This window comes from Balaenoptera acutorostrata, chromosome X, assembly GCF_949987535.1.
Source record: "Balaenoptera acutorostrata chromosome X, mBalAcu1.1, whole genome shotgun sequence".
Taxonomy (NCBI): Eukaryota; Metazoa; Chordata; class Mammalia; order Artiodactyla; family Balaenopteridae; genus Balaenoptera; species Balaenoptera acutorostrata.
This window is the reverse complement of record NC_080085.1, coordinates 15,400,831-15,422,367: the sequence shown is the minus strand read 5'-3', so window position 1 is coordinate 15,422,367 and position 21,537 is coordinate 15,400,831. Positions and strand designations below refer to the sequence as shown.

General features: G+C 38.7%; 1 protein-coding gene across 10 annotated transcripts in view; it reads left to right on the top strand.

The window, feature by feature from the left end:
- SCML2 (Scm polycomb group protein like 2) overlaps positions 1-21,537 on the top strand; it is a 112,603-nt gene that overhangs the window by 56,235 nt on the left and 34,831 nt on the right. For all 10 annotated transcript variants that reach the window (XM_057538156.1, XM_057538158.1, XM_057538153.1 and 7 more), the window contains 2 exons: positions 1,187-1,275; positions 13,529-13,772. In XM_057538156.1, the coding sequence (XP_057394139.1) occupies positions 1,187-1,275; positions 13,529-13,772 (333 nt within the window). The remainder of the gene's footprint in view (positions 1-1,186; positions 1,276-13,528; positions 13,773-21,537) is intronic.

The following is a 21,537-nucleotide window of genomic DNA, read 5'->3' as shown; positions in this document are numbered from 1 at the left end:
GAAGATATACAGATGGCCAACAGACACATGAAAGAATGCTCAACATCATTAATCATTAGAGAAATGCAAATCAAAACTACAATGAGGTATCATCTCACACCGGTCAGAATGGCCATTATCAAAAAATCTAGAAACAATAAATGCTGGAGAGGGTGTAGAGAAAAGGGACCACTCTTGCACTGTTGGTGGGAATGTAAATTGATACAGCCACTATGGAGAACAGTATGGAGGTTCCTTAAAAAACTAAAAATAGAACTACCATACGACCCAGCAATCCCACTACTGGGCATATACCCTGAGAAAACCATAATTCAAAAAGAGTCATGTACCAAAATGTTCATTGCAGCTCTATTTACAATAGCCAGGACATGGAAGCAACCTAAGTGTCCATCATCGGATGAATGGATAAAGAAGATGTGGCACATATATACAATGGAATATTACTCAGCCATAAAAAGAAATGAAATGGAGGTATTTGTAGTGAGGTGGATGGAGTTAGAGTCTGTCATACAGAGTGAAGTAAGTCAGAAAGAGTAAAACAAATACAGTATGCTAACACATATATATGGAATCTAAGGGAAAAAAAAAAAGGTCATGAAGAACCTAGTGGCAAGATGGGAATAAAGACACAGACCTACTAAAGAATGGACTTGAGGATATGGGGAGGGGGAGAGTTGAGATGTGACAGGGTGAGAGAGTGTCATGGACATATATACACTACCAAATGTAAAATAGATAGCTAGTGGGAAGCAGCCGCATAGCATAGGGAGATCAGCTCGGTGCTTTGTGACCGCCTAGGGGGGTGGGATGGGGAGGGTGGGAGGGAGGGAGATGCGGGAGGGAGGAGATATGGGGATATATGTATATGTATAGCTGATTCACTTTGTTATAAAGCAGAAACTAACACACCATTGTGAAGCAATTATACTTCAATAAAGATGTTTAAAAAAAAAATAGACTTGCTCAATGCAGGGATGCCACAAACCTTCATTTTGTAAAGAACACAGTATCTGCAAAGTGCAGTAAAGCAAAATGCAATAAAATGAGACATGCCTATAAAAAAAAAAAAAAGAAAGTCATTCTCTGGAGGAGAATGGTAAATGAAACGTTTTTTTAAAATACCAGCTTGCTGTAATATCACAGGGAGGCTTTTAAAAAATGATTTCTGCTTTATTTTATAAAATAGGGTACCAGATGAACACAACATCTTGGCCAATGTTCCTCTTGCGAATACTGAGTGTATCTGAAATGGCACCTGCAACATTCTTTAAGAAGGTGAGAAAGATGTTATGAAAAGCTTCCATCAACTGGGCTGTGGTTTTATTGTTTCAGTGGGTGCTTAAATGCTTTGTCTTCTCTGACATGGAAAGCAAAAATGCTTTTTAAATTACTTGATTGGCAAGTGTATTAGTCTGCTCGGGCTGCTGTAGCAAAATACCACAGACTGGGTGGCTTAAATAACTGAAATTTATTTTTTCACATTTCTGGAGGCAAGAAGTCAAAGATCAAAGTGTCATCAGGGTTGGTTTCTGGTGAGGCCTCTCTTCTCAGCTTATAGGTTTTTCGCTCCGTCCTCACATGGCCTCTTCTCTGTGCATGCGTGGAAGAGAGGGATCTCTGGTTTCCCTTTCTCTAGAAAAGACACTAGTCCTATGGGCTTAGGGCCCCACTGTTAGGACCTCACTTAACCTTTATTACCTCCTTAAATGTCCTGTTTCTAAATATAGTCACATTGGGAGTTAGGGCTTCAAATTATGAATTTTGGGAAGATGTAACTCAGTCCATAACAGTGGCTTGAACAGAAATTTATTTTCTCACAGCTCTGGAGCCTAGAAGTTGAGATCAAGGTGTCAGCAGGCTTGGTTTCTTTTGAGGCCCCTCTCCTTGGTTTATAGATAGTTGTCCTCCTCTTTGGGAGGAAAAGATACGTGAGCTACGTATCTGCATCCTAATTTCCTCCTCTTATGAGGACATTGGTCATTTGGATTAGGGCCCACCATAATGGCCTTATTTTAACTTAGTTATCTCTTTAAAGACCCTATCTCCAAATACAATCACATTCTGAGGTACTGGGGTTAGGACTTAAACATATGAATTTTGGTTGGGTTGGGGGTGAGACACAGAGACACAATTCAGCCCGTAACAGCAAGTCATAAAAAAGGCTCAGTTTTAATCATCCAGTAGTCAAAATGAATTAGTACCTTCTTTCTTGACCTCAGATACAAAAAGGGGTACTCTACTGGAAGCAAATGTTTGTTATTATTTTATATGTACCTTCAGAAGTGAAGCTTCGCCTCAGTTTGCTATATTAGTCGTCTCTTTGATATTGGAGAAAATGATGGGACAAAAAACCACTTGAAAGTTACTTGGAGAGATTTGGTTGCAGAAGTAAAAGAATGTTATAAACAGTCATCAGAAAGAATTTGTTATAAGGAAATACTTGTTATATAACAAAGAGGGAAAATTCCAAAAATAGTTTATGCTCTTGAGAAAATGTTGAAAGAGTACACTGTGTTAAGAAACAATGAATGAAAGCCAAGTTTTAGTTAAATTATGGGTCAAAATATTTCTTACTCTCTGTCCTCATTGTTTTCTCAGTCACTTAAATTTTATTACAACCATTCATATCAGGAATGGTAAACATTGATTGTAGGTTTTAAAAACTTTTCAGGAAGATTAAAGATATAAAGATGTGCATTGTCAGTTGACATGATTCCTGCATTGCAAAGAAAAAATCTTTGAGTATAGCTTTGAGCAGCATGAATGCTGTAAGTGGGCTTGCCCTACCAGCAAGGGGCACAGGTGAATGCAATCCCTTTGGGCATTGTGTAAAGCATATGTGAGGATAGCTAACAACAAAAGAGATGTTTAGTAGTAGTCTTTATTAAATACTTAATAGCTTAGGCTGTGGCTTTAGAAAAGCCACTGGATCTATTTTCCTTATTAAGTTGCTTTACCAGCTAGTCACATGCCGCATGTCACATTATGTTTTTCATTTTAAAAATTATAAAAGTAATTCATCTTTGTGTGGGGGGAAAAATCAAACTATATACTTAAGTGAAAAATGAGTGTCCATTTATCCCGTCCATTCCTCCATTCTACTGTTCTCTCCAAAATGTTCTTCTTGACCTTTATCTGTGCATTCACAAACATATATGGGCTTTTATTTCTTAAACATAAATTGGAATATATTTTGTGATTTAGTTTTTCCCCTAAAATATGGATTTTTTGAAATTTCCATTTTGTTTCATATATATTTTAGGTTGTATTGTACTCTTCTGTGGTATGGATTACCGTAAGTGATTTAACCTCTCCCTAAGGCTTGATGTTTAGGTTGTCTCCATATTCTTGTTTAAATCATCTGCAGTGGACATTCTTATAGAATGTTCTATAGTTCATATAGAACTTTTTACATAAGTGTGAATGCCTACATTCTTAGAAGTAGAATTCCTGGTTCAAAGGGAATGTATGCTTTAAGTGTTGAAATATACTGTTAAATTGCACCTTAAAAGGGTGTTCCAAACTATGCTCCAGTATAAGTGTATAGATATATTCGTATTCCCACACCTTTACTAGCAATGAATATTATCTATCTTTTAAAATTTTGTGAATCTTTTTTTGGAGGTGGGAATGGTAATGGTATCCCATTGTAATTTGCATTGAAGTGATTACCAGTGAAATTGAACTTTTAAAATGTGTTTAATGGCCTTTTATTTTTCTGTGAATCGCCTGATTATAGCCTTTGCCTTTTTTCTACTGGATTTCTTTTCTTACTCTTACTGATTTGTGGGGTACTCTTTTCAGCCAAGCTTGGAACTTGGCCAGGAGCCATCTTAAATCCTCACTCCTTCACCCTGGCCTCTGGATAGCCAATTAATTAGGAAGGCCCACCTACTTAGCTTGCTAATTATTTCTTTGTTGTGTCTCTTCTTTCTAACTTTAATACCACTGCCCCTTGTGCAGGCTTTCCTCTTGCCTAGACTGTTCAACTAGCCTTATAACTGCCTATAATTGTCACCCTTAAGCACAACTGCTAGAAATATCTGATACAGAAGCCATATCACATCATTCCATACTTAAAACGCCTTTGAAGTTCCCATTTGCATTCAGGATGAAGTATAAGTTTGTTAATATGGCCCTTAAGGTGCTCTGTGATCTGGTTTACAGTTGCCACTTCTTGCTTTGGATTTTATGTTCTAAATTGCTTATAATAGCCTGTCCATACCATATTCCTTTTTTTAGGCTGGTTATCTCTGGTTAATCCCTATTTTTATTTTAAGATTCATTTCAGGCATTAAATCCTCCAGGATACCTTCCCTATTTTTGCCTGTGTATTCTTATACTTCTGTAGCACCTTGTGCATATGTCAGTCTTTTTTAAAAATGAATTTATTTATTTATTTATTTTTGGCTGCGTTGGGTCTTCATTGCTGCACGCGGGCCTTTCTCTAGTTGCGTCGAGCGGAGGCTACTCTTCATTGAGGTCTGCGGGCTTCTCATGGCGGTGGCTTCTCTTGTTGCGGAGCATGGGCTCTAGGTGCGCGGGCTTCAGTAGTTGTGGCTTGCAGGCTCTAGAGCGCAGGCTCAGTAGTTGCGGCACATGGGCTTAGTTACTCCGCGGCATGTGGAGTCTTCCCGGACCAGGGCTCGAACCTGTGTCCCCTGCATTGGCAGGTGGATTCTTAACCCCTGCACCACCAGGGAAGTCCCCCATATGTCAGTCTTTGTGGTTATTGGATTATATTATTATTTTCACTGTCTCTTGGTTCCTAGACTGTGAGTTCCTTTTGAAACATGGCTTTGTATTTGCAGTGCCTATCATAGATCCTGGTACGTACTTGTTTGTTCGATGAATAAAGAAAGGATGGGGGAGTACAGGAAGATGAATACATAGAGAGGGAGAAGATAGGTTTAGTTTTCGACATGTTGAAGTGCCTCTGGGAAGTTTGAGGAGGAATGACTACCACCAGACATTAGACATAAAGTATTTAGAAATTAGCAATAAGGTTTGGCTTGGGTACGTGGATTTGGGAGTTTTTAGCTTAAACGGTAGGGATGGAAGCCTTGAGCATGAATGAGCTAGTCCAAAGAGAATATATAGAAGGAGAAGAGAAGAGTGTCAAGTTTAGAACCTTGAGAAATACCTACTCACCTTTATGATGTATAAGTACCCATATCAGGTACTTAGTAGAGGTCAGTTAAAAGGAAAGCTGATTCTTGACTATTTGGTAGATAGGAAGTTCATCAGTTACATTAGCAAGAACTGAAGACCAGCTGAAAAGTGTCCTCAGATAGAGTTAAATTTGTAATTGTGGGGGCAGAATATTGATAGAGTTCATTCCTGATGGCCTCGATTTACTCTGAAATAGGAAACTGACAGAGGCCGGAGGGAAGGATTCATACATAGATTGAAAGTCTACTATATTCCAACACCAAGGCAGAGAGCTTACTCTGTGGTTGGGGAGAAAGTCAGTTAACAAATAAAGTAATGAATGTATAATGAGGAAACATTATTGGTCTTAAGGCAAATGATAAAGGTTTGGAATAGCTGCCATGTGGGATGGGAGAGGGATCGACCTAGGGACATATGACAGTATTTTGGAGGGTTCACCTGAGGGTGAAGACTAAATATGTATAGCACTACATGTAATAAGCATGTGGGACTTTTCTCCAGCAGTGCTTGGCAACTGAGTATAAATAGATAAAGTGGATGGTGATATTGAACTAAGGTTTGGAGGTAACAGAACAAGGGCAAGGGGATAAGTTGGTTTGGGGTGCTGAGAAGAAAGTGGTGATATGATGCTCTGTAACCTGGACGTGAACGGGTGTGATAGAATGTTAGAGTGTTTGGTCCTCTTCTCTTCTTTTTTTAAAAAAATTATTTATTTATTTATTTATTTATTTGGCTGTGCCGGGTCCTAGCTGCAGCACGTGGGACCTTTGTTGCCGCGTGCAGGATCTTTGTTACGGCATGCGGACTCTTAGTTGCGGCATGCATGTGGGATCTAGCTCCCTGACCAGGGATTGAACCTGGGCCCCGCACATTGGGAGTGCGGAGTCTGGACACCACCAGGGAAGTCCCCTCTTCTCTTCTTTATACAGTGGTTCTCAACAGGGGACGTTTTGGGTTATCACAACTGTGTGTGTATGTGGGTGCTACTTAAACCTAGTGAGTAAAGATCAGGGATGCTACTAAACATCCTACACTGCACAGAACAGCCCCTACAACAGAATGTTCTGGTCCCAAATGACAGTAGTGTCATGTTTGAGAAACTCTGATCTGTATTAATTCCTTGGTGATCTCATCTAATTCCTGGCTTTAAATACAGTTTATATGCAGATGACTTTCAAATTTATATTTCCGCTCCAGACCTTTTGCTCCCAACTCAGACTTGTATATCCAGCCTACCTACTCAGTATCCCTATTTGGATGTCTAATAGACATGTCAAACTGCTCCACCTACAGCCTTTACCATATCAGGGAGTAGCAACTATCCTTCCATTTGCTTCTGCCAAAAACCTTGGTGATTATTTCTGTCACACACTACATCCAGTCCATATGGAAACCCTATTTGCTCTACCTTCAAAATATATTTGAAATCCAGCCACTTCTTGCCATCTCCGTTGCTATCAGGCTGGAACAAGCTGCCTTTATCTCTCACTTGGATTACTGTGGTAACCTCTTCATAGATCTCTTTATATTTATAACCTTACAGTCTGTAGTCAACACAGCAACCAGAGTATTCCATTTAAAACATAAGTGAGATTATATCACTCCTCTGCTCAAAACCACCCAGGGGGCTCCCTGTTTTACTCAGAGTAAAAGCCGGAGTTCTTACAGTGGCCTCCACAGCTCTACATGATACGACCCCTCACTATCTCTCTGACCTCGTTTCCTACTGCCCTCCCACTTGCATACTGCATTTTAGCCACACTCTGCTTTCTTGTTCTTCGAATATTTCAGACACATCTCCTGTTTTAGGGCCTTGGCCCTGGCTGTTGGCTCTGCCTAGAACACTCTTCCTCTAGATAACTGCATGGTTAATAATCACCACCTTCAGGCTTCTGTTCACATGTCACCTTCCAGATGAGGCTTGTCCTGATTACCCTGTTTACAGTTGCACAACCCCTCCCCTACATTGCTCTCTGGATCTCCCTTTACTCTGCTCTTCTCTCTCTCTCTCTCTCTCTCTCTGTTTTTGCAAAGCACTTACCATTTATAACATAGAATATATTTTACTTATTATGTTCCTCATCTTTCTCTTTACTAGCATGTGAGCACTGCAAGGGTGGGATTTTTATTTTGCTAGCCAATATATATCAAGAACCTTCAGTAGTGTCTGGCATTTAGTAGGCACTCAGTAAATATTTGTAAATGAATAAATGAAGGTTAAAGGACTACAATTCTTGATGAGGTCAAAGAAGTAATTGATTAAAAGTAAGGAAGTAGAAATTAAGGATAGGAGTTTGTGATCAGAGGTAGACTCTAGGAATATAGCTGTAAACAAAGCTATAAAAAACTCCAGGCTTTATGGAGCTTACCTTCTAGCTTGGTAAGTTTGTAGTAAACCATAATAAATACATGTGTATTATGTTTGATAGTTGTATATGCTAAGGAGAAGGGAGGGTGACATTTTAGATAGGTTGGCCAGGAAGGTCTTGCTGAGAAGTTGCCATTTGAGTGAAGATGTGGAGAAAGGGAGAGAATGAACCTTGAGACTACAAGGGTAAAAATATTCCAGGCAGAAGGGTAATGTAGGTAATGCTGAGACTGGCTTCAGTCAGTGGGATATGTGAAAAAGTAGCCTGTAAGGAGAACCATATTGTAGGTAAGCAAGGAGGGAGGTTAAGAGGCCATTCTTTGCTAGCCACCTTCTAGAACAGAATCATTTTCTTACAGTAAAAGAAAAGAGAATGATCCCTTGTTTATTTTAGCTATTGCTTTTGCAAATTATATCTTTGTGTTTAGGAAGTCATTCAAGAATGGATGATGACAAACTATATATATATATTTTAATTAATTAATTAATTTTTGGGGCTGCATTGGGTCTTTGTTGCTGTGCGTGGGCTTTCTTTAGTTGCGGCGAGTGGAGGCTACTCTTTGTTGTGGTGCGCAGGCTTCTCACTGCGGTGGCTTCTCTTGTTGCAGAGCACGGGCTCTAGGCGCGTGGGCTCTAGAGCACAGGCTCAGTAGTTGTGGCTCACCGGCTTGGTTGCTCCGCGGCATGTGGGATCTTCCCGGACCAGGGCTCGAACCTGTGTCCCCTGCATTGGCAGGCGGATTCTTAACCACTGCGCCACCAGGGAAGCCCACAAACTATATTCTTTAAAAACATTTTAGGGCTCGAGCCCTGGTCCGGGAAGATCCCACATGCCGCTGAGCAGCTAAGCCCGTGAGCCACAACTACTGAGCCCGCATGCCTAGAGCCCGTGCTCTGCAACAAGAGAAGCCACCGGAATGAGAAGCCCGCGCGCCACAACGAAGAATAGCCCCTGCCCGCCGCAACTAGAGAAAGACCGCGCAGAGCAATGAAGACCCAATGCAGCTAAAAATAAATAAATAAATTTATTTTTAAAAAAAACAACACATTTTAAAGCAACTTTGTATCATTACCTTTTGTGGACAGCAGAGGGAACCATTTTGCCAGTTATCTAAATCTGGAAGGAGGTTGTTTTGAGATAAAGCCCTTTCATTTACTGTGTTATTAAAACAGTAGTTCCTTTGATTTTTTTTTTAAAATAAAAATTTGTTTTCTTCTAGAGCTTTATTAATATTTACCTGTATGAATGAGATATCATCTCACACTGTTCAGAATGACCATCATCAAAAAATCTAGAAACAATAAATGCTAGAGAGGGTGTGGAGAAAAGGGAACACTCTTGCACTGTTGGTGGGAATGTAAATTGATACAGCCACTATGGAGAACAGTATGGAGCTTCCTTAAAAAACTAAAAATAGAACTACCATACGACCCAGCCACCCCACTACTGGGCATATACCCTGAGAAAACCATAATTCAAAAAGAATCATGTACCAAAATGTTCATTGCAGCTCTATTTACAATAGCCAGGACATGGAAGCAACCTAAGTGTCCATCATCGGATGAATGGATAAAGAAGATGTGGCACATATATACAATGGAATATTACTCAGCCATAAAAAGAAATGAAATGGAGGTATTTGTAGTGAGGTGGATGGAGTTAGAGTCTGTCATACAGAGTGAAGTAAGTCAGAAAGAGAAAAACAAATACAGTATGCTAACACATATATATGGAATCTAAGGAAAAAAAAAAAGGTCATGAAGAACCTAGTGGCAAGACGGGAATAAAGACACAGACCTACTAGAGAATGGTCTTGAGGATATGGGGAGGGGGAGGGGTAAGATGTGACAGGGTGAGAGAGTGTCATGGACATATATACGCTACCAAATGTAAAATAGATAGCTAGTGGGAAGCAGCCGCATAGCACAGGGAGATCAGCTCGGTGCTTTGTGACCACCTAGAGGGGTGGGATAGGGAGGGTGGGAGGGAGGGAGATGCAAGAGGGAAGAGATATGGGAACATATGTATATGTATAACTGATTCATTTTGTTATAAAGCAGAAACTAACACACCATTGTAAAGCAATTATACTCCAATAAAGATGTTTAAAAAAAAATTTACCTGTATGGCTGTACTTATGTAAGAAAATTTGATAGAGTATTCATAAAATTTAGAAGAATTAATAAACAGCATGAAAATCTTTAGAGAATAAATTGCATTTTATCTGTAATCATTTTCCGGTTTTTGTTACTTGCCAGCCAATAGTGACATTGATAACATACTGTCATATTGGGGTTTCTTTTTAGGTTATACATTTGAATCTTAAAATTAGTTCTGTTTCTCTTGTCATGACTGTCTTAAATCTGTTTTGTAGCAGAAAATGTATATTGCCATTTGATCTTAGTTCCCTTTGCTATGGAAAGTCTTACTCTGTTAAATAACAGTGTAAGGCCCTGTGATCCTTATATGTGTCTTGAATGTTTTTTGCGTTCTGTGAATGTCTAGCACAAATATATCAACCTCCATGGTTATACTTTGTAAAATCTTCCCCCCGCTTCTTTCCATATGTAATAAGTGATAACGGACCTTTGGCCCTTTCATGAAGTGTCAGTATGTGACTCTGCTTCTTACTTACCAGCTATTTATCAAATACTTTGATCCTTGATCAATCTAACTTTTGCCCTGCTGACTTTCAGGGTGGTTTTTAAGAGTCATTAAGAATATGTAACTAAAAGGACTTTGAAGGCTAAGAATTAAGGAATTTTCAGATTGCAAGGCTAAAGGAAACAGAGAGAGCACGGGACGTTGAGATGGGTTTAAAGGAGGCTTTTTTTTTTTTTAAACATCTTTATTGGAGTATAATTGCTTTACAGTAAAGGAGGCATTTTTAAAAGGAACCAATCTACCAGATAGGTTTTTTTTTTATTTATTATTTATGGCTGTGTTGGGTCTTCGTTTCTGTGTGAGGGCTTTCTCTAGTGTGGCAAGTGGGGGCCACTCTTCATCGCGGTGCGTGGGCCTCTCACTATCGCGGCCTCTCCTGTTGCGGAGCACAGGCTCCAGACGCGCAGGCTCAGTAATTGTGGCTCACGGGCCTAGCTGCTCTGCGGCATGTGGGATCTTCCCGGACCAGGTCTCGAACCTGTGTCCCCTGCATTGGCAGGCAGATTCTCAACCACTGCGCCACCAGGGAAGCCCCTACCAGATAGGTTTTTAAAATTATATCTTGGTGAAAGAGTTAGTTGAGAGCTCATTTACTGTTCTGCCGCAGACCGGCTGCAGAAAGCTAGAAGTTCCTGGTGGTGAGGGGTAAGGAACTGAAAAGCACCAGTATGGGGTCAGAAGGGCCAAGACAACTGATGGTTGCAAGGCAAGTTTATTCAAAGAGCATGAATGTATATATAGGTTTAGTACGGAACGAATATCAGACAATAAATCAGTAAACCTTGTATTTCCACATAATTCTGTGGCCACTATCTATGCGCCACTATCTATGCGCCACTATCTATGCGTCAGCATGCCTTATGGGCCATTCTTTGGAGATACAGACTTCCCCCTCAGGGCAGCACGTCCTTCTTCTGGGGAACAACCAGGGGCTTTTAGATCCAGAGCAGGCACCTGGAACGAAACTGGCCGCAAGCCATTTTCCTTTTTTACGCTCAATACCGCAGCGTCAGGAGTGCATACCAAGAAAGAGACAAGCAGTTCTCCGGAAAGCAGAAAGCTGAATAAGCTTACAGCTTGGGGGCCACCACACTGTTCTCCAGGTGATTCCTTGGTTCATTCATTTAAAAAATGCTTACTGTTGGATACTGTGCTGGAAATAACAATATGTAAAAGATGTGGTACTTGGTTTTAAGAATCCCTTTGTCTCATAGAGGAGTGAACACATTTTTTTTTAAACTTTTTGGCCGCACCCCACGGCATGTGGTATCTTAGCTCCCCAACCAGGGATTGAACCCACGCCTCCTGCATTGGAAGGCAGAGTCTTAACCACTGGACCGCCGGGGAAGTCTCAGAGGAGTGAACACATTTTAACAATAGTTTCACAGTTGAAGGCAAGAGCACCTCTTTGGTGGGCCTTGGAGTGGGCAGGCATTGGTCAGGGAAGCCTTAAAGAGACCAGGAGAATTGGGCTTTGAAGTGTGGATGAGTTGGAGTTGGCCCAGCAGATGATGGGGTGTAGGGTGTTCCACAAAGTTGGCTATTTAAGTTTAAAATCTAGCTCTGATACTTATGGTATAGTCTTAGGCCACTGTGCATCAGTTTTATCATCTGTAAAATGGGTATAATAATTGCACTGACTTCATAGGATTGTTGTGAGAATTAAATGAATATATGGAAAATATTTAAACTGTACCTGGCATATACTAAACAATTGAAGGTTACCTTTTTTTTTAATATATAATAAGCACTCCTTAAGGTTAACTTACTTACTTATTTATTTATTTACTTATAGCTGCGTTGGGTCTTCGTTGCTGGGCGTAAGCTTTCTCTAGTTGCGGTGAGCAGGGGCTACTCTTTGTTGCGGTGCACAGGCTTCTCACTGTGGTGGCTTCTCTTGTTGTGGCTCTCGGGTTCTAGAGCGCGGGCTTCAGTAGTTGTGGCGCGTGGGCTTAGTTGCTCCGTGGCATGTGGGATCTTCCCGGACCAGGGCTCGAACCCATGTCCCCTGCATTGGCAGGCGGATTCTTAACCACTGCACCACCAGGGAAGTCCCCTGAAGGTTTAACTTTCAATATCGTTATTCTAAAGATCTAGGCGGTAGAATTGGCAGGTTGTGGTCTTTGATTGTGTTAGGGGGAAAGGATGCATCTAGGGTAGTGGTTCTCATCCTTGGATCTGGGCAATTAAAACATGCCGTGAGCCCCACCTAGACTGATTTAATCAATAGCGCTGGCAGTGTGGCTCCAGGTGATTCTAATGTTCAGTCAGGCTGAGAACCACAGGTCTAGGACCATTTCCAGATTTCTGGCTTGGGTGATTGGATTGCTGATGGTGCCATTTACTAGGATAAAAAGCAAGTTGAAAAAAAAAAAAAGATGTTGCTTTTAACATAGCACTTGGGCTTTCTAAGAATCCTGTTAGCATTTGCATGCTTTAACTTTCTGTAACTAAGGAATACTTTTATTTTTATTTAAACATTTATTATTTGGCTGCGTCAGGTCTTAGTTGTGGCACGTGGGATCTTTCATTGTGGCATGCGGGCTCTTCCTTGTGGTGCGTGGGCTTGTCTCTAATTGTGGCACGTGGGCTATAGAGCAGGGCAAGCCCCGCGGCATGTGGGGTCTTAGTGCCCTGACCAGGGATCGAACCCGCGTCCCTTGCATTGGAAGGTGGATTCTTAACCACTGGACCACCAGGGAAGTCCTTAAGGAATACTTTTAAATATTTGTTTCTGGATTGCATATCATAAATGACTCCAGACTTGTGTGACTTTCATGTTCTTGTATCTGCATTTTATACTTTGAGTTTTTTTTTTAGATATTATCTGCTGCTGTTCCTTCTCTTTGGACTTATTATCTTTCAAAATACCCTATAATTTATATATTTTTAGGTTTGTTTGACTCTCTCTTTTAAAATTTCTTGTTACTGCTTCCTCCCCTTCATCCTATCTGGCTCCCCTACCCCTGCTACCACCACTACTAGAATATAAGCTCCACTGGAACAGGGATCTTGATATTTTTGTTCACTTATGAATGCTAAATTCCTGGTACATAGTATATAATACATACTTCTTGAGTGAATGAATGAATGAATTACTATCAGGCTGGTTTTGTTTTCTTCTAGGTTCTTGGCTCTGCTCCAGAGTAAGTGAGATATTGTAGAGCAGAGTTTCAGAGGAATCTGTGAGAACTGTTTCTTCCTGTATTTAATTGATAAACATGAAGCTTAATTTTTGGTTGCTAAAGGTTGTAAGAATACAATTGAGCAAATGCTTCTTAATACATTTTAACAATGAAAACTTTTTTTTAATGTTTTGGTAGGAACCACCAAAGCCACCTGTAAATACTTTTAAAGTGGGAATGAAACTTGAAGCTATAGACAAAAAGAACCCTTATCTGATCTGCCCTGCAACTATTGGAAATGTTAAAGGAGATGAAGTTTATATCACATTCGATGGCTGGAGTGGAACTTTTGATTATTGGTGCAAGTATTATTGTCGAGATATTTTCCCAGTTGGGTGGTGTCGCCTGACAGGAGATGTATTACAACCACCAGGAACTCATGGTAAGATAATAACTAATTAATACATGTTCTTTTATTTTATTGAAGTTAGATCTAACTGCTCTTGGCATTGAGGGTAGGATTTCATGTCCAACTGAGGAGCAGCAGGCAGAACAGCGAGGGTACTGTCCAGGTTGGAGAACTGGAGGTAAAAGTTTACAATTAGAATTTTTGAGGGCCAACACAACATCATGGTCTGAATTGACAGTCCACACTGGGGAATATGGACAAAGCTACAAGTCACACTTAGACTATTGAAGCCTTGCTGCTAGAAACATTTTGGGGTGCTCAGGTACCTTTATAGTTGATAGTCTATTTAAAATTACACATGGCATTCCATTGTTTGTATCTTGAAGATAGTTTTTTAAAGGTTGGGCATAACAAGTGTTATATACATGTTTTACATGATTTTGGTTGTTTTTTCAAGTTAAATTGATACTTTGATAGTGTTAAGTAAAATCTACATGTCCGTAAAAATTTTTGACTGTGGAAGCCATCATAGATTAGTATGTTATTTCCGTCATGTGTTTATCAGTTGTAATGATGCACTTCCCAAGTTGAATATAGTGTCATCTAGTCTAGATATTTTCTTTCAAAGAAAAGTCATCAAAATATTGAAGCTCCTTGGTTGACTTTTCCAAGGACGTAGACATGCCTAACCTGGTCTTCTGTGATGGAATAACTGCTGAGGTTTAAGTGGAGTCTAAGCACAGAACCCAATCATTTGGCCTAAGTTAAATGTAAACTTATAAGTGGAATCAAATGTAAACATACTTAAAATTTACCCCACTAAATTTATTTATTTATACCAGAAAAAAAAAGATGGGTGTAGCAAATGAGTAGGTAGTGTGGTGGAGGAGGGCAGTGGCTAGGTATGAGCACATAGCCGTATTATTCTTGTAACTGCTATTAGAATCTTCTGTAATTTGGAACTTTAACACATCCCATTATACTACAATACTACCTACCATGATGATCTTTTTGTTAGGTACCTCTTTGGTTCCCTGCTGCCATAATTTTAGGAAAGAGATGTTAATGGTTGATTTTTGTAAAATTTAGTGTGATACAGATTTATGTGTGTATGATACTAAAATAAGGCATGGGAATTCCCTCACGGTCCAGTGGTTAGAACTCCATGTTTCCACAGCAGGGGGCATGGGTTCAATCCCTGGTCGGGGAACTAAGATCCCACAAGCCCTGTGGTGCAGCCAATAAATAAATAAATAAAATAAGGCATAGTCTCTGCCCTCAAGAAGTTTACCTTCTAGTGGGAGAGGGATGAATGGAGGGATAGACTTTAAAAAAAAATACAATACAGAATTAGCAGTGTAAAACTAGAGATGTATGCTAGATATGAAGGTGCCCGAAAGACATCCGGTCTGTTTAGGCTGGCGGAAAGGTGGTTGGGTAAAGCTTCACAAAAAGACACACAATGTGAGTATTAAGAGAGGAGAAGGAGTTTGCCAGGCAGAATGGAGATAAAGGTAGGGTGGACACATCACAAAGGTGTGAAATTGCACAGTGTGTTCTGAAAACTGGTGAGTTCAGTTTGGGACATGGTAACTTTGGAATGTGTAGCCCAGAATGATATTGTCCTTCAGTATCTGGTCTCCCTATTTTTTTCCTTAATAACGCAGTTTGGCTGCCTAACATAAAGACTAGATTTCCAGCCTTTTTAGCAGTTAGTTATGGCTGTGAGACTTAAGTCCTTGTCAGTGGGATAAAAGTACAGGTAGTGTGTTACAGAGAAGTGAATGTACCATTCTGTCTTCCTTCTTCTTGCTTCTGTCCTGCTGCTAGGAATGTGGTTGTTTTGGATGGAGCTCTATCTTGGATTATGAAATGGGGACCGTATTCTAGGCATTTCGAAGTGGAAAGCAGAAAGGAGCCAGAGTCCTTGAGAACTTTGTGGAGCAGAATTTTTATACTAGCCTATTCCAGACTATTATTTGAGAGAAATAAATTTCTGTGTTATATAAACCACTGTTTTAGGCTTTTCTGTTACTGTTAGCTGAATTTAATCCTAACTGATTCAGGGTAATTTAGGACATCTAGGTAGACATGTCCATTGGATGGATGTACATGCAGGTATGAAGCCTAAAAGAGTTAGGTCTTGGTTGACAAAGCAGGTTTGAGAATCATCACGTTCATTCAAATAAATACGCTTTGTGTCAGGTGGGATTATAGGTGCTGGCGGAGGAGTTGGTGTGGAGGTGGGCAGCTTACACATCCTGTTGATAGCAGTGAGTGGTGGAAGTTTTGCGTGTGATTTTATTTATACATGTGTAACGGGTGGAGGTAGATGAGGATCAACCACAGAACCTTGTGGGTCAACATTTAAAACAATAATTCTCACACTGGAATCACCTGGGAGAGCTTGTTAAAAGGCTGATATCCTGATGCTCACGTCTAGGGCTTCTGAATCAGTAGGTCTGGAGTGGGGCTCAGGTGTTTCCATTGTACATGGTTTGAAGCTCAGACTTTGAGAAACACAAGAATAAGAGATGGGTAGATGATAGAATTCAATTTAGGACACTGAGAAAAAGTATATAAATGTAGGAAAAGCACTAGGTTGATTCCCCCAACAACAGGAGGGGAAAGATTTTAAGCAAATAAGTATTCAACACTATCAAATGCAACATAAAACTCAAGAGAGAGAGCTCTTTAGTGGTCTTAAGTAAAAGCGTGGTTGCTAGACTTCTTTGAAAAACCAGATTTAGAAAGTTGAGGAGTAAATAGGAGATGCAAAGTGTTTTTAAAAATGTGACTTCAATACTTTCTGAAATATGCCTCCTCTGTCCTTTACCCCACTAGACAGTTCACCAGTTAATGTGAAATTTAGAACCTTTACCTCAATTTATGTTCCTTTACCCTCTACCATTTATAGTTGTCTTAAATATTTCCTCTATATTCATTGAGAGTGGCATTATACAGTGTGATAATTTTGGCTTCAATCATAAAACATAAATTTAGAAAACTCAAGAAGAGAAGGACAATCTATTGTATTTATGCACAGTTTTGCCCTTTCAGTTGTTCGTTCTTCTTTCCTGATTTTCAAAGATTCCTTCTTTTATCATTTTTTTTTTCTGTTTAGAGAACTTCTTTTAGTCATTCTTTTAGGATATGTTGGCTGGCAACAAATTTTTAGTTTTTCTTCATCTAAGAATGTCTTTATTTCCCCTTCATTCTTGAAAGGTGGTTGCTGGATATAGAATTCCAGGTTGGCAGTTGTTTTCTTTCAGCACTTGAAAAATGTTGTGCAGCTTCCTTCTGGCTTCCATGGTTTCTGATGAGAAGTTTGCTTTTATTCAAATTGTTTTTCCCCTATAGGTTCCATTATGATTATGGGTCTGTTTTTCCTTGTAGTTCTTCTAGTGTTTACATTATGCTCTGTCTGTTTTCTGGCTCCATTATCAGGTGTGTACAAATTTGAATTCTCTCATAACTTTCTCTCATAACTTTCTGGTCCATTGAACCTTCTGTAGTAATCCTCTTTATGTTTTTTGTTTGTTTTTTTTTTAGCTTAAAGTCTGCTCTTATCTTGTATTAATGTAGCTATACCAGCTTTTTGTTGTTGTTGTTGTTATACCAACTTTTATTTGGTTGGTGTTCTTATTCTCTCTCTTTCTCTTTCTGATGTTCAGCCTTTATCTATCCTAATCTAAAGAGATGTATTTCTTGCAAATAGTCGGATTTTTATTTTTTTGCCAGTCAACCAGTCTGACTGGAGCTTTTAATCTATTTATATTTATTGTAATCACAGATATATTGGGTTTTCAGTATGCTTTTTTTGTGCTTTTTATTTGTCTTGCCTTTTCTATGTTTTGTTTTCCTTTCTTACCCTTTTTTGGATTATTTATTCTTATTCCATTTGTTCCCCTCTTGTTTGGAAGTTATACACTATATTTTCCGTTCTTTTAATACTCTAGGAATTTTAACATGCTTTCTTCAAGGAAGTCTGAAATGAATATCTTTCTTCTGCACTAAGACAATAAAAGGAACTTAGAATACTCTACCTATTTACTCCCTTCAAATTCATGTTATTACTGTTGTATATTTTAATTATATATTTTTGTAATCTTATAAACTATTACTATTATTGTTTAAGTAATCAATATTTGTTGAGATTCACCAACATATTCAACATGTTCTTTGCTCTTTATTCCTCCTTAGTAGGAATCCTCCTTAATCCCTTTCATCTGGGATTAATTTTCTTCTGCCTGAGGTAGATCCTTGAGACTTTCCTTTAGTGAAGGTCTGCTAGTGGCATGCTTTCTCAGTTTATGTTCATCTGAATATGTCATTATTTCACCTCCTTCCTTGAAAGACATTTTTTCTGGGTGTAGAATTCTAAGTTGACAGCTGTTTTCTTTCAGCACATTGAAGGTATCATTATTTTGCCTTTTGATTTTCATTGCTGTTGACAGTTCAGCTGTCATTCTATTTTTCCTCTGACAGTAATGTCATTTGTTTCTCTAGCTACTTTAATATTTTCATGTCATCTTTGATGTTTTGCATTTTCACTCTGATAATTCTAGGTGTGGGTTTTGTTGAATCTTGGCAAAACCACACAGATACAAATGATAAGTTGTTTACTTTCATTGTGAAAATTTTTAAATGTTGGATATTATAATTTAACTGTTTTATCATTATTAAGGATTTCAAATGTCACAAGTAATTTGACATTGTGAAGCATTTTTTATGACTACTTTTTTTTCATTTTGTTTTTGTACTTCTAAAAAATTGAAGTACAGTTGATATACAATACTGTGTTAGTTTTGGGTGTACAGCAAAGTGATTCAGTTATATATATTTTCAGATTGTTTTCCATTATAGGTTATTAAAAGATATTGAATATAGTTCCATGTGCTATACAATAAATCTTTGTTGCTTATCTGTTTTATGTATAATAGTTTGTATCTTTTAATCCTATACTCCTAATTTATCCCTCCCCCCTTTTCCCCTTGAGTAACCATGAGTTTTCTATGTCTGTGAGTCTGTTTCTGTTTTGTATATAGATGCATTTGTATTATTTTTTAGATTCCACATATAAGGGATAGCATACAATATTTGTCTTTCTCTGTCTGACTTACTTAGTATGATAATCTCTAGGTCCATCCATGTTGCTGCAAATGGCAGTATTTCATTCTTTTTAATGGCTGGGTAATATTCCACACATATATATATGCCACATCTTCTTAAGCCAGTTGTCTGTTGATGGGCACTTGGATTGTTTCCATGTCTTGGCTATTGTAAATAGTGCTGCTATGAACATTGGGGTGCGGGTATCTTTTCGAATTAGAGTTTTCATCTTTTCCGGATATATGCCCAGGAGTGGGATTGCTGGATCATATGGTAGCTCTGTTTTTAGTTTTGAAAGGAACCTCCATACTATTTTCCATAGTGGCTGCACTAATCTACATTCCCACCAACAGTGTAGGAGGGTTCCCTTTTCTCCACACCCTCTCCAGCATTTATTATTTGTAGACTTTTTTAAATAGATTTTAAAATTAATTAATTACTTAATTAAGTTTTGGCTGTGTTGGGTCTTCGTTGCTGCTCGCGGGCTTTCTCTAGTTGCAGCACGCGGGGGACTACTCTTCATTGCGGTGCATGGGCTTCAGTAGTTGTGGCACGTGGGCTCAGTAGTTGTGGCTCACGGGCTCTAGAGCACAGGCTCAGTAGTTGTGGTGCGTGGGTTTAGTTGCTCCACAGCGTGTGGGAGCCTCCTGGACGTGGGAGCCTCCCAGACCAGGGATTGAACCCGTGTCCCCTGCATTGGCAGGCGGATTCTTAACCAACTGCGCCACCAGGGAAGTCCCTATAGACTGTTTGGTGATAGCCATTCTGACTGGTGTGAGACAATACCTCATTGTGGTTTTGACTTCCATTTCATTAATAATTAGCAGTGTTCAGCATCTTTTCGTATGCCTGTTGGCCATCTGTATGTCTTCTTTGGAGAAATGTCTATTTAAGTCTTCCGCCCATTTTTTGATTGGGTTGTTTGTTTTTTTGATGTTCAGTGTATGAGTTCTTTGTTTTGGATCTTAACCCCTTGTCGGTGGCATCATTTGCAAATATTTTCTCCCATTTTGTAGGTTGTCTTTTTGTTTTGTAGATGGTTACATTTGCTGTGCAAAAGCTTTTAAGTTTGATTAGGTCCCATTTGTTTATTTTTCTTTTATTTCTTTTGCTTTGGGAGACTGATCTGAGAAAATATTTCTGCAATTAATGTCAGAGAATGTTTGCCCATGTTCTGTTCTAGGGGTTTTGTGGTGTCATGTCTTATATTTAGGTCTTTAAACCATTTTGAGTTTATTTTTGTATATGGTTTGAGGGAGTGTTCTAATTTCATTGATTTACGTGTAGATGTCCAGCTTTCCCAACACCACTTGTTGAAGAGACTTTTCTCCACTGTATGTTCTTGCCTCCTTTGTCATAGATTAATTGACCGTAGGTGTGTAGGTGTATTTCTGGGCTCTCTATTCTGTTCCATTGATGTGTGTCTGTTTTTGTGCCCTACCATTGCTGTTTTGGTTACCTTAGCTTTGTAGTATCATTTATGACTACTTTTTGAATACAAATAAATCAACCCATGCCAAGGTAGAATTTGGAAACAGTAGAGTAGAAACAAAGATGTGCCTACTGGTGCCACATTCTGGTTTGTAAAGATTCACAGAAATCCCCAGAAGAACCTTAGGATTCTGGGAAAAGTATGGTTAAAGATTGTTAGTTGATACTTAACGTTGCATATATGATTCATTTTGATTGTTTTTCAAGCATTGCTTATTAATTGCAGATAGATTAATAGGGTTAGTACTGTACTTGCTTACACTAGGTGAAATACCCTTTTTGAGTAGAGAAAACATTTACTTTAGCCAATATATCATTCATTAAATGGCAGCTATAATATATAAGTATCATTTCTTAGATATAATGTGAAATATTCTTGAAAGCCAAACATTTTTAAATTATTTTTTATTAGTTTTAAATCATTTTTCTCTAATAGGAAAAGTAATGTTCAAAGGAAAAAGTTGAGAAAAGCATGCAGAGATAACCATGGCAAACAGTTTTATCTATATTTGGGTTCATAGTGCCTTTTTTTCTTTTTGTTTTACACATATACCTTAAGAACACGCACACAGCCAAATCAGTAGAATAATGTTAAGTTATGGTGTATTTATTCTTTAAAATCATATAGAACAGTTTAGAAGAATGAAAGTGTTCCTGTTTACTAAGAAAGAAAACTCTCCAAGATGTATTAATTGAAAAAAAACAACCCCCCCATACATACAATATAATACCATTAAGTTAAGACAAAACAAGTAGTATGTATTTCTATATTTAACTGTAGATATATGTATATAAATACACAGAAAAGATCTGAAAGGCTATACGGTATATCAAATCTGTAACAGTGATAATTTCTGAAAAGGGGCATAGGGTGGTAAAGGAAGTGGTAATGGGGACTTTTGCTTTTATCTGTGGCCTTTTTTTTAAACAAGAGTGTATTGGTATGTTACATTTGTATCTTTAATTAACAGTTTCAGTTTGAAGAGAGATTATCCTGCATATTCCACTTTCTTGCCTACTTTTTCATGCTATCTTGTGACTGTATTCCCATGTGAAATATATCCCTACAAATTCAATTTTATTTGTTTTTTACTCCATCGTATGGCTATACCATAATTTATTTAACCAAACATCTATTTTGTTTGGCATTTAGAATGTTTCAAGATTTATGTTATTAAACGAGATGATATGAAGA